Source organism: Cebus imitator, unplaced genomic scaffold (assembly GCF_001604975.1).
Source record: "Cebus imitator isolate Cc_AM_T3 unplaced genomic scaffold, Cebus_imitator-1.0 Scaffold117, whole genome shotgun sequence".
Taxonomy (NCBI): Eukaryota; Metazoa; Chordata; class Mammalia; order Primates; family Cebidae; genus Cebus; species Cebus imitator.
Window position 1 is genome coordinate 10,111,612 of NW_016107432.1, and position 13,298 is coordinate 10,124,909.

At 34.1% G+C, this 13,298-nt stretch overlaps 1 protein-coding gene across 3 annotated transcripts in view; it reads left to right on the forward strand.

Moving 5' to 3' along the window:
• Window positions 1–13,298, forward strand: part of LOC108311670 (hydrocephalus-inducing protein homolog) — a 225,281-nt gene that overhangs the window by 46,759 nt on the left and 165,224 nt on the right. Inside the window, exons 2-3 of one of the 3 annotated variants that reach the window (XM_017539206.2) lie at window positions 5,643–5,800; window positions 7,544–7,669. The exons of 1 other annotated variant lie outside the window; for it this stretch is intronic. In XM_017539206.2, the coding sequence (XP_017394695.1) occupies window positions 5,643–5,800; window positions 7,544–7,669 (284 nt within the window). Of the gene's footprint in view, window positions 1–5,642; window positions 5,801–7,543; window positions 7,670–12,635; window positions 12,836–13,298 lie in introns of those variants that run through there. One more of the 3 variants, XM_037742245.1, reaches the window with a different exon arrangement.

Here is a 13,298-nt window from a genome sequence, read left to right on the forward strand (position 1 = left end):
ATAGTAGCCCTTCTCTGATACTGCTCCACCTTGCAGGGAGAGGGAGCACTGCCTCATTGCATCCTGACTCTCTACTAGGCCTCCCCCGACACCACTGTAGTGTGGCAGAGAAGGGCTGGCTTTGGAAGACCCTATAGACATCCAGTCTCCCCACGTGGTTTCCACTGACATCAAGGTGTGTTTATGAGTTGTTTTCATTACTTAAGTGCCTAATAGGAACGGAAGTCTGTACACCTCACTTGGTCTTCTCTGACACCATGTTGACTGAGGTGTTAAGGCACCTTGTTACAACCTGCTGAAGGTGAAAGTCTAGGTTCCCCATTCTGTGTTTGTTGGTGGGGTTGCAATTTTTCCTCTGGTATGTGGCTACAGTAGAACAGTTTTGCCTAAAAATTTTGTCTTGCTGGGTAGTTCTTTTTTTCCTTCTTCTTCTTCTTTTTTTTTGAGAGAGCATGATTTTTGGGGAATTTTTTTTGTCATGTTTGTTAGCCTTTCCAAACTGTTGGCTTATCCAATACAAAGTCTGGAGTACATGAGGCAAAAGAAAACTGAGGGAACTCATCAGTCTGTTATTCCTTGGATCTGAGGTCCCTAGCTAGTCCACATTCTTTTCTGAACATTTCAATCTTCTTTTGTTTAGTGTATGTGTGTGTGTGTGTGTGTGTGTGTGTGTGTGTGTGTGTGTGTGTATGTATGTATATATATAAAATGCCTATACTTTTTAGCTATTTTTAATGGAAGGAATAGTAAGTTTACTTTATTTTTTCAGTAGTAGAAGTCCCTTTCCAGTTAAAAAATAGATCTAGTGTATTAATATTTTCATTGTGAAAATTTTAAAACATGCAAAAATTAGAGGTAATAGTAGAATCCAGCTTCAACAATTCCCAACATTCCTCTGTTCTTATTTAATCTGTCTTATACATGCATACAAACATATACATTTTTAAAATTGTTATCAGAAATATTTAATGAGTAAAAAATATAAATGATCTAAATGTTAAATATTAGAAAACAAGTACATCAATTATGGTTGACTGATATGATAGAATATTGTGTAGGTATTAAAATTGATGTTTTCATGGTTTTTTTCTTTTTTTAAATTTTTCTTTCAAGATCTAGTGTACATGTGCAGGATGCACAGGTTTGTTACAAAGGTAAACACAAATACACACATTTTTTACTGTAGTATGTTAAAGTATATCTCAGACAAGATTTGTTTTTACCTGTAAATAATTAAATAAATATAAGATAATAACATTTACAAAAAGTCAGACTCATAATACTATTATCCTTCCCAACAAAATAAACAATACTTTTAAAAACTATTTTATGTTTATTGACATACTTAACTAATAACAATAACAATAGCACTAATAATTTTTTTGGAATGGGTATAGTTTGATAAAAGTATTAATAATGAGTTAAAAATATTTAATCTGATGAACAATTGTTATTTTATATCATACATTATTCAGTTTTTAAAATCATAATCCAAACAAGGTCTACTCTTGTATTTGGTTGGTATAAGACTCTTTTAATTCATAACTTCTCTCTCTCCTTCCCTTCTTTTCTCCTTCTCACCCCTCTCTCCTCCTCCTCTCTCTCTCATGCTATGTTTATTATGAATAAACAGAGTCATTTTACTATAACATTTTTCGCATTCTGGATTCAGATTAATTGTATTCTTAGAGAACATACATGTTCCTCCTTTCCCTCTATGTCCTGCAAGTGGGCTGGTAGGTCAGAGGCTTAGTTAGATTTAGGTTTAGATTTGTGTTAATAGTAGTACATAGGTGGTGCTGTGTACTGTGTCACATCAAGAGGCACCTAATGCCTGTGTTTTACTCTTTTAGTGTTAATTTTAATTTCGAGGACTCAGCTGTTGTCAGCCTGATTGAACCATTATCAAGTTCTTCAGCAACATCTTACTTAATTGTTTTAGCACTGATGATCCTTCATTTTATTAGGGGCTGAAAAATGGTGATTATTTTTCTGTCATTTTTCTGCATTTCTTAGTTGGAATTCTTTTATTAAGATAATTTTCTTTCATCAACTATTTGGTTAACCTACAATGCAATTTGTACAAAAATAGTGCAGAGTAAATGGTTGATTCTTTCCTTTTATTATTTGCAAAATAATTAGTTTGATGCTTTAGCAACTTCCAAAGGTGACCAATTATTTTTTTTCAAGTATCATTTAAATTTGGATTTTAAAAAGCAAATCCATTGCTGCTTTTTTTCAGTGCTCAAATTGTCTCATCTGTGGGAAATGGGAACTCTTTCAAGTTGCTCTGGATCCCTGACAACCCTGGTAGCTCTTGATAACGTTCTTGTTTTATGGTATGAGACAATGCGCCAAGTTCAGTGTATACCTTTTGTACCCTTGTCCTCAAATTACCCATTTCTCCAAGGATCATGATTCCTTTTGCTGGTAAATAGTGTTTGGAGACCACAATCTAGGTCTCTGCACTGTCATTGCTACTGGACTTTCATTGGTTATAGGCTTTTTCAGTAGGCAGCTTATTTAAAAAGAGAAAATCATCATGAGCTTGTATTTATTTTCAGTGTAAATGTTAAGATTATAGGGTTTCTTAATATAAATACTTTTTTTGGTTTATACTTTTAAAGATGCCGAAATGCTTAATTCCTAACAATATTGATGTAACTACTTACTTGTTTTAAAAGTGTTATTACTAATATAGTGACCAACAGCAAGATTACTGGATAAATAATAAATTTCTCTGCTCTTCTCTGTGTTTTGACAGCATATCTTATTGAGAACACAGTAAAAATACTGTGTTTTAAGGTCAGTTGGGATAATTGTTTTCTTTCTGTGGTTGTGACGCCAACTGGATATACAGCAAGCTTCATTTGTCTTAGTTTCTTTTTTATTTTTAATAATTGATTTTTCCCTCTTGTTTCTTTTTCATTTTTGATATGTAAAAAATTTACATTGTTCAAAATTAACACTATATAGTGAGGTACATTCAGAGAAATCTCTCATTCATTCCTGTCTCCTCCACCCTGTTCCTTTAGTCCTCTTATAGGTAACCAACAACTCTTACTGGTTTATGTATTCTTTCATATTTTAAGCCAGTATATCCTTTGGATAGATTCCTAAAATAGGGATTGCTGAGTCAAATGCATGTGCATATGTAAGTTGGCTAGATATTTTATAACACCATATTTTTAGTTAATTGTAATAATATAGTAAAAAATGATAATGTGGTTTCCTCCTTTCATGGCTTTTTACTTCATGTTGTCCTTTAATAGAAGGCTTTAAAATTTCCAGGTGAATGGGCCTTCCTGTTTCTTTTTGGTTTTAAATTTCTAGTTTTATTGTATTATGATCAGAGTGTTGATCATAATATTTCTAGATTATAGAACCACGGTATTTTCTTTGTTCTCTAATATATAACCAGATTTTTGTGACTATTACCTTTGCTATTGAGGAGGCATATTTTCTTTTTCTTTTTTTTTTGAAATGGGAATTTCGCTCTTGTTATCCAGGCTGGAGTGCAATGGCATGATCTCGGCCCACTGCAATCTCCACTTCCCAGGTTCAAGCGATTCTCTTGCCTCAGCCTCCAGAGAAGGTGGCATTACAGTCATCTGCCGCCACACCCAGCTAATTTTGTATTTTTAGTAGAGATGGGGTTTCTCCATGTTGGTCAGGCTGGTCTCGAACTCCTGACCTCAGATGATTTTACCCACCTCAGCCTCCCAAAATGCTGGGATTATAGGCGTGAGACACTGTGCCTGGCTGAGGAAGCATATTTTCTATTATTTGGAGGTCGTGTTTGATATATATATCCCTAAACCTATTTAATGCATTATGTTGTTCAAATCTTTTATGGTCTTACTTATTTTTTGTCCAGCTATCAGGTCTTACTGAGAGTAGTTTATTAAAATCTCCCGTTATTGGTGTATTTCTTTCTCCTTACACCTCCCATAATTTGTACTTTATATGGATGGTTTTTGTACTATTTTGGTGCATAGATAATAATAACTGCATAGATAATAATAACATCATTTTGAATTACGGTGTTTAGCACTCTAAAATATTACTGTTTGTCTTGTTAATGGTTTTTTAAAATCTATCTTAAAATCAATACCACAATCTATGCTTTTTTATTGCTTCTGTTGTTGTCACCACCCAGCTATGACAGAATGGGCTTCCCAACCAAAATTTGTTGTGGATGTCAAGAATGGTGATGCCACTCATACACCTGGAAGATATGGAAAGGTTATGGTTCACATAATGGGGCTCTCTGTGAGAGCAGGGCAGGCCCCTAAACAGGTTCAAAAGTAGCTTGAAGCCAGTAGTCTCAGCTGCTTGGGAGGCCTATGTTGGAGGATTGCTTGAGCTTAGGCGTTCAAGACCAGCCTGGTCAACATAGCAAAACCCTGGCCAAAAAAAAAAAAAAAAAGATGGAATTCTTCTTGTTGGGAAGAAATATTTAAAAAATAAATAACTTGAGAATAGGAAAAATATACTAGATTGGCTTTTATTGTGATTAAGGGTGGGGCTATAATAATTGTTTTTATGCAATCTGGGCCTTGTGTTGTTTGAACTTTCCACTGGTACCAAAGGAGGGAACTCCTGAGCTTTCTTATCAGCTTGTTCAAATGTAGGACAATATTAGTTTCATTTCATTACTTTCTTTTCTTCTTAATGAGCTCCAATTATACCATGTTGGATCTTCCTTGACTGTCTTCTGTTTCATTGATTGTCATCTTAGAAGCTTTCTGCCATAATGACCTCTTTTTCCTTTTTTAAAATTTCATATTCATTTTCTTGGGAGTTTTACTGCTTTATTTCAGTGTGCCTTATTATATTTTTCTTCAAATATACTTTCCTTTATACAGCTTTTCCTCTTATGTCTTGGTCTGGTACTTCCTTACTGTCTTGTGAGTTTTTTTTAATGGTTTTAGGGTTTTTAATTTGACATTTTATCAAAAAATTTTAGTTCTCTTTTTTTAGCCCAAGGACTGGATAACCTAGTCTGCTATTCATAAAAGTAAAAATGCCTACCTAGTCATAGATGGTTTCCTGAAATTGCAAATGTTCTGCTAGAAGTCTGAGCAAGAATATGCAAAAGGGAGTGCTATATTTCTTTGATTCAGAGATATTGGGTGGCTGTTTACTGGCTTATTTAGGACCGTAAAATGTTTCCCCAAAATTTCCTTTCCCCATCTCATTTCATGCTATTTTGAGTCTCTGTCCAGCTGTGAAGGCCTGTAACCTTGTGTTTATTCTGTTTGAAGTGTTGATTCTCATAAGATAGAGCATTCAAATATGTAAATAAATTATTGAACTATTTAGTATGTTTATTGGGCAATGTTTGTTTTTCTCATTGGGAAGATTAAAGGGGTAAAATGGAGAAGCAATTCATATTTCTGGGTCTTGCTGAGCTTAGTCTAGAATTCCTTATTCTGTCTAAAATGGATTCTAGATGTTGGGAGAAGGACAAATCTAGTCACATGGAATAGAATCCTTTGTTAAGGTGTTTATTTAAGCATTTGGATTTTGGAAGATCAGTGTTTCTAAACCTTTCTGTATTTGAAAAAGCTTAAAAATTTTTTTGACCTGTATTCAGGAATTAACTGTATTTGTTCTAAGACTTCTTTTTTCACTCTTAGGTAAGAAAAAAAAATTAATAAAAATGACAAGTAGAAGACTTGAGGAGTCCATGGGGGCTGTTCAGATGGGGTTGGTCAATATGTTCAAAGGAGTTCAAAGCAAGGTTTTGCCACCCCTGAGCCCAAAGGTGGTTACAGAAGAAGAAGTAAACCAAATGGTAATGTATCAGGGAATTAATATGTAAAATACTTGATGCAGTCTCCTTAGGAGAATGACAGTTGCTACTTAGCATTCTCAGAATGCCAAACAGAATTACTGACTGATAAATATCAATTTAGTTGTAATGGTAGCTTTCTGCAGAGTGTAGGTACCTTTTAAAGCCTGAGAAGTTTTGAAATTGCATACCTACTTAAAAATAGAGGCTTATTGCAGTAAGACTTTACAAATGAACTATAAAGATTTTCTAAATATTAGGTACCACCGTGAAAAACTGTCATTTGGTTCAAAAACAGTCAAAGATCAGAATTTCATAGGATTCAACTTAATAATTTGCTACCTACTGATTGGCAAGAGTGATTTTTGTTTGTATATTTATAGAACACAGACAATTAAAATAATGACTAAGTGGTATCTAAAAAAATATGTGTTTTCCTATTCCTTAGAAGAAAACGTATATATAACTTTATTTATAATGATTGGTGATAATTTAATTATGAACCACATGCTATAGCAAATATTAGTGAACATGTATAGTGCCAGGGATAGTATTCACTACATTTTAAAAACTAATCTTAAGTTGCATTCCAACTAGAGAAATAAAATCAATCATTATTCTCTTTTGTGGTGGTTGTTGGTACATATTTAAAGAAACTACCAGCATTTTGCTTTTAAGACCTAATTATTTTAATTTAAATCACGATATAGCTGACACCTCTTAACATTTTATAATCATTATCTGGGTTCCAATAAAATAAAAACTTAACCAAGTTGAAAGCTGTATTAGAAATATACCTTCATTTAAATGGATTCAATCACAGAAATAAAATTTTCAGAAAAATAAGCATTCTTAAAGTACATTGTATTTAACCCAAGGCAAAATAAATCAGCAAAGTTATATATCTTCACGTGTTAAAAAAATCTTGGCATGTACTTAAGCATTATGTAGCTGTCAATGATCATAATCTCCCTGCACATAAAATAGGAACATTCTATAACCACAGTAACTATCACTGGTTCTGGGTAGCTAATTCCTTGTTGGGTTAGTTTTATTTAAATGATAGGTTACATTTTTATCTCATAACATTGGAAAGGGTAAAAGCCATTTGTGTTCTTACTGGGGTGTCTGAATGTGACTTGCTGTAGGATCTGCTGATTAGCTCAGGACTCTTTCAAAGTGAGGTCTAAATGCACTCTCGTGATGTCTCTAAAGTTCAAACTCATTCCTAAGTGATGGAGTCACACTTCCTATATCCTTTAAAATTTTGTAAGATTTCTCTCTAACATCATATAATAAAAACCCAAAAGCTTTGTTGGCATATTGTAATGTTATTTGAGAAATAGAAGTATTTCAAACTCCTTATTTTTGAAGGCCTTAAGTGATTTTACAAACCGAGAGTTTTATGCTCAGATGCCTCTTCTGGGCATAAATGTTAAGCTCTTTGGACATGTTTCTGTGCAATTTCTTGACTTTTTTCCTCAGGTTCCTTTGTGTGATTCCTTCAAAATCATGAGGAAACAGAAACCACATGTCATTTTACATTACTGTGCAAAGACCTCAAAAGTGTATGGGTATTTCTCTTACATAATTTACTTATTTTAAATATTTCATAAGGGAACTTAGTGGCATTCCAGAATTATCCTGAAAGCTGCTAACACAAATTATTCATTACTGGTACTTATGAAAACACTTTTTCAGTACAACCACTTATGAATCTTTGGTTCTTATTGTTTTACTTTCTAGCTGACGCCCTCAGAGTTCCTAAAGGAAATGTCCCTCACCACTGAGCAGAGACTAGCAAAAACACGTTTGATGTGCCGACCACAGATCATTGAACTCTTAGATATGGGAGAAACAACACATCAGAAGGTAGCTGCTTTCTGTCATACTTGCATATAAAGTGGGCCTTGGCACAATGCAAAAATTCCAGAACAATAAGTAAAATGTGTTTCTTGGCTACCTAATCTTTTATTGGGTTTGTTTTCAATCCTCCTTTTCTGCCTCTGCATATCTTCATATCTGTGATACGGTGTGGTGAAGACTGCAATAAACAAGTGCAAACCTCTTTTAAAATAACTTTTGACTAGTCACACTTCTTAGCTACTTCCGAATACTATTTGACACTATGGTTTACACAGGTTAGGAGTAATTCTAAGAATTATGTTAGTCAAGCCCAATTAAGTTATTGTCTTAGCTTAACAAATAATCTTTCCTTACCTGAGCCACCCACTAGAAAGGAAGGAGGTGGAATTGTTAAAGTAGGCATTCGTTGTCTCTTCTGGCTCATTTCCAATAATATGTATCCTTTCAGTTTCTAAAGAATAGCAGTTTTGTCATGTTTCCATATTCAAATGTAAACCATACATTCTAGGCTTTAGGAGCATATGATTATAAAAGGTCTGGTTTCCTATTGTTTAATTAATTTCTAAAATTATATCCTTTACTTTTAATGCACAAATTATGGTATGAACCTCCCATAGTTGGGCTGCTGAAGATTAACCTCTTCTCAAATAGTTCCCCAGAATTTTCCTCTGAAAATTCCTGAGAGTTTTTCAATGTTATGTTCCTCATGAAGAATGAGTCTTTGAGGCTTGTCTGCTCTTACTGCTACGCCATTGCTTCCCTTGTCTAGGATTTGCATAAACTTCACCATTCTGAGCATCGCTAGCTTTTTATTGTTTTGTCTGTTCCCTACAACCACCTTCTAAATTTGAGGGGAGGGAACATGGTCTTTTCCAAGACATTTATTCTAATTAAGGGCCATTTCCTCTTTTCTGAAAGCATAACACAAATCAGGCTATGAGGAATTTTTCATGTGTACTCCTAGTGTGTATATAATGTGTTTTGACTGCTATAGAGGATGGGGAAATCAGATCACTTTCCATTATATCTTCTCCCCTCTCCTTTTAATTCAGTTGGTTATTTTTAATTTATATTCTGAATTTAACCATTTATCTCTTAGACGGGTGTTAGTCATCTACTAATTTCTTCAAGAAGAGCTTATGAAGACTGTATTTCTTTGTTTTATGTGTTTGATAATATTTGTGTCTTGCCTTCATACTGAACTGCAGATTTGTTACTTAGGAAATTCTTGGGCCACAAATTCTCATAACAGCCCTGCAGGCATTTTCCTCACAACCTTCTGGCTTTAAATGATGGCATGTAGAAGTCTGAAGCCAGCTTGATTTCTCCCCCTATAAATTAATCTTTTAGCCCATGTGCCCAAAGATTGTTTTTACTTAAAGTTCAGTATTAGGATACCACTACATTATTCCTTAGGTACCGTGGGCCTTTATTTTATTTTCAGGAAGTTTTTTTTGAATTATCAAATGTTTTTCCATGTCATTTTTCAATTATGAATATGTTGGACCTTCTTTGGCCTTTTACAGCTTGCATTTCCTCTCTCATTTATTTGTAACTTTCTGTTCATTTCCATTTCATTGTCATTACATTCATTAGGCTATCCTCTGTGTCCCTTGCTTTGAGTTATGTGTATGTGTTTTTTATGATTCATTTTTGACCAGACCAGACCTGGTTCAACAGACCTCTTTAATAATCCCACTTCTCACCAATTCCTCTACCACCATTCCAGCTTAAGCCACTATTGTCTAGAATACTGACATAGCTTTTCTGTTTCCATCTCATTCTTCCTCTGCCCCGGTTATCATAAAGCAGTAAGAGTAATTTTTAAAAATGTAAACATATCACTTCCATGTTGTCTCATAGCATTTGACACAGTGAGCATCACTTTTTGTACCTTCTTATTTTCTTGTATCTGACATGGTATACTCATTTGATTTTTTGCTTATTTTATTTGTTGGATTATTCACTCATTTCTGATCACTAAATATTAGAGCTCTTATTACTTGGCACTTGAACTTCTTTCTCTTCTGAACTCGCTCCCTAAGTGATCTCTTCTAGGAAGAAAGGCTTTAAATTCTACTTTTTGATGATTACTTTTATATTTATATCTCCTGCCACAGTCTATCCCCTGACTATTTGGGGGAATGGGAGGTGGCTGCCCTTTTAGTTAGACAGCCAAGAGAAGGCCCCTCTAAGATGACTTCTAAGTAGAGGTCTGAAGCAAGTCATGCAAAGGTTTGAGAATGGCACTCCAGTTAGAAGGGAAAGCAAGCAGAAAAGTCAGCTCAGTGTATGTTTGGCAGCTCAAACTTAATTTATTTAATATCTATTTGTAGCTTTACATTCCATCTCTAAAAGCCTGATCTTTCCTCTTTTGTCTCTTTCCTCCTGCTTTTCATACCCCTACTTATCTGTTTTCCCAGACCAAACACTTTGGAGTTGTATCTCTGATGCCTTTCTTTTTGTTACATCTTGTGATCTAATGATAAGTGCTATAAATTCTGCCTTCACAAATGCATCTTTAATCAGACCAATTCTCACCATGTTCTCCACCACCGTTCCAGTTTAAGCCACCATTATGTAGAATATCAAAATTGCCTCCCTGTTTCTGTCTCATTCTCTCCCAACCCCCATTATCACAAAGCAGTAAGTGATTTTTTAAAACATAAATCAGAAAGAACATGCTACTTCCACGTTTAAAACCATCCAGTAACTTCCCGTTACTCTCATAATAAAATCTAAACTCAGTACCATAACCTCTAAGGTCCTGTACTGTCTAGTTCTGCCTCCCTCATGGACCTCTTTCCCTTCTACTCTTCTCCCTCTCCCTTCTCACTGCGTTTTTTCTATGCTGCTCTTCAAACACTCAGAGACAATTTCCACCAGAGAGATGTTGCGCTTGCTTTCCCTTCTAACTGGAGTGCCACTCTCAAACCTTCGCATGACTTGCTTCAGACCTCTACTTAGCAGTCTTCTTAGAGGGGCCTTCTCTTGACTGCCTGTCTAAAAGAGCAGCCACCTCCCATTGCCCTATCTCCTCGTCCTGCTTTAGCTTTCTTCACCTTTCGCTACCTGACTTTATATTATATATTTCTATATGTTTTGTATGATCGCTTGAGCCTCAAGAACGTCAGCTTCATGAGGTTAGGGGATTTCTTTGGCTTTGTTCACCACTATATATTCAGCATGCACAAAAGAACCTGGCACATGTTGGAAACTCAATATTTATTGAATGAAGATATGAATTTTTAATCTCTCCTAACTGTTCACTTCTTTACATTCTTAAATATTTTCTTGGTGCTCTTTGATCTTTTTTTCCATTATGTTCTTTGAGCTTGTGGTGAAATGATATAGTTAAGACTGATTGCTTCATGGCAGAATTTAACTAACCAGGAATTAAAGAGTATATACTGTATTATTCCACTTACATAATCAAAAAAACTAACCTATGATGTGAGAAATAGATTAGCCATGCTACCTTTGTCATAAATCAAGTGACCATATATTTAATAATTGGTTTGGGGGCTTTCTAATCTGTTACATTTAATTTTATGATAAATCTTGTGCTGATATCTCATTATCTTTATGATAAATCTTGTGCTAATATCTCATTATGTTAATTACTGTGGTAAGTAACAGTATATGATACGTAATAATATAATTATAATGTTTTGCTACCTGATACAGCAAATCCTCCTGTCTTGTTCTTCAGATGTATCTTGTCTGTTCTTGGTCCTTTGCATTTCCATATAAATTCAATCAGTCTTTTCATTTTAAAAAAAAAAAAACCTGCTGGGATTGTTTTTAATGATTGCATTGAACTTTTAAATAAATTTGGGGAGGAAATTTGAAATCCTTAAAATATTGATTCTTTCAATTCATGAAAATAGTATATTGCTGAATTCAATTAGATCTTCCTTAATTTCTCTCAATAATGTTTTTAGTTTCTGGATAAAGGTCTTATACATCTTTCATTAGATTTATTTCAATGTGTTTTACATTTTAGGATACTATTTTAAATAATATTGCTTATAAATTTCATTTCCTAAATGTTCATTGCTAATACAGAGACATAGGATTGATTTTTGTATATTGACTTTATAGTCAGTGACCTTAATATTCACTTATTAATTCTAATAAGATAATTATTAGAATTATTTATTTGTAGGTTAATTTGAATTTTCAAAATAAACAATTACTTTGTCTGGGGAAAATGACAGTTTCGTTTCTTCCTGTTTGATTTCTAATACTGAAATAACCTTGAGTTTCTGAGACGAACCCAGCTTGGACATGATGTGTTATCCTTTTTATACAGTGCCGGTTTCAGTTTAAGTTTACAAATGTATCTCTCTCTCTCTCTCTCTCTCTCTCTCTCTCATCTATCTGTCTATCTAGCTATGGTTTATGAGTGACACTGGCCTATAGTTTTCTTTTCCCTCAGTGTCTTTCTCAGGCATATAAAGGAGGTTATGCTGACTTTATAGACTGAGTTGGGAGACGTTTCATTTTTTGTTTTTCTTTTCTTTGGGACAGTTTCTATAATACTTGAATTGTTTCTTTTATGTTTGGTAGAATTGGCTTGTAAAGCTATCTGGGTTTGGAGTTTTCTCTGTAAAAGGTTTTTGTTTACAGATCTAATGTCTATAATAGTTTTAGAGCTATTCGGATGTTCTATTTCTTCTTGTGCCAGTTTTGATAAATTTTTATAGTATTTTTCTAGGATTTTGTATTTTATCTATATTTTCACATTTATTGACATAATATTTATTATCTTGTTACTGAGTTCGGGTTCTGTTGTAATATTCCCATTTCCATTCTTTATGTTTGTTCTTTGTGCCTTCTGTCTTACTTTTTTGATCAGACTCACTAGGTATTTTGTCAGTTTTAAAGACCTGAATTTTGCTTTGTTGTTTTCATAGTACAGTTGCTTTTATTTCATTAATTTCCTCTCTCGTTTTTGTCATGTTAATTTTGTTCTTTCTTTGGGTTTATGTTGCTGTTTATTCTAACTTATTAAGATGGATACTTACAGCTGCAGTTTTCAAACTATGTGCCAAGATGCCCCAGGGGGTAACCATGAACTCACAGGGCATCATGGGATAGTCTAAATTTTCAAGGGAAACCAGGCAATACCCAAAATCGGTTGGATGCTACACAGGCTATTAGCTTGGGGTAATTAGTAGTTTCGGCCTTAGATGATGCTATATTCACTTTGATGATGTCAGGCTTTACAAAAATGGCTTCTCAGTGATTGGTTGGATAAAAAGCAAGTACTTTGTGAAAATCAAAATAGAACAGGAAATGAGGGGCCAAGTCCAATTTGGTTCTGTTGTGCAGTGCCCAACTAGTGCACACATCCTATTAGTAAGCTTGTTATTTTGATTATTGTTTTGTATGATAAGAATTCATTGAGAGTAACCACATATTTACCCCTTTATTATTCTCTTTTCCTTCCTGGATCTCTGAATTTCTAAGATAAATTCTCTTCTCCGTAAAGAAGACCCTTTGGTATTTCCTTTAGAAGTTGGTAACAACATTTTTCAATTTTTATTTCTCTGAAAATGTCTTTATTCAAACTTTGTTTTTGAAGGGACTTTTCCCAAGTAAAAAATACTATGCCTGCAGAGGTTTTTTT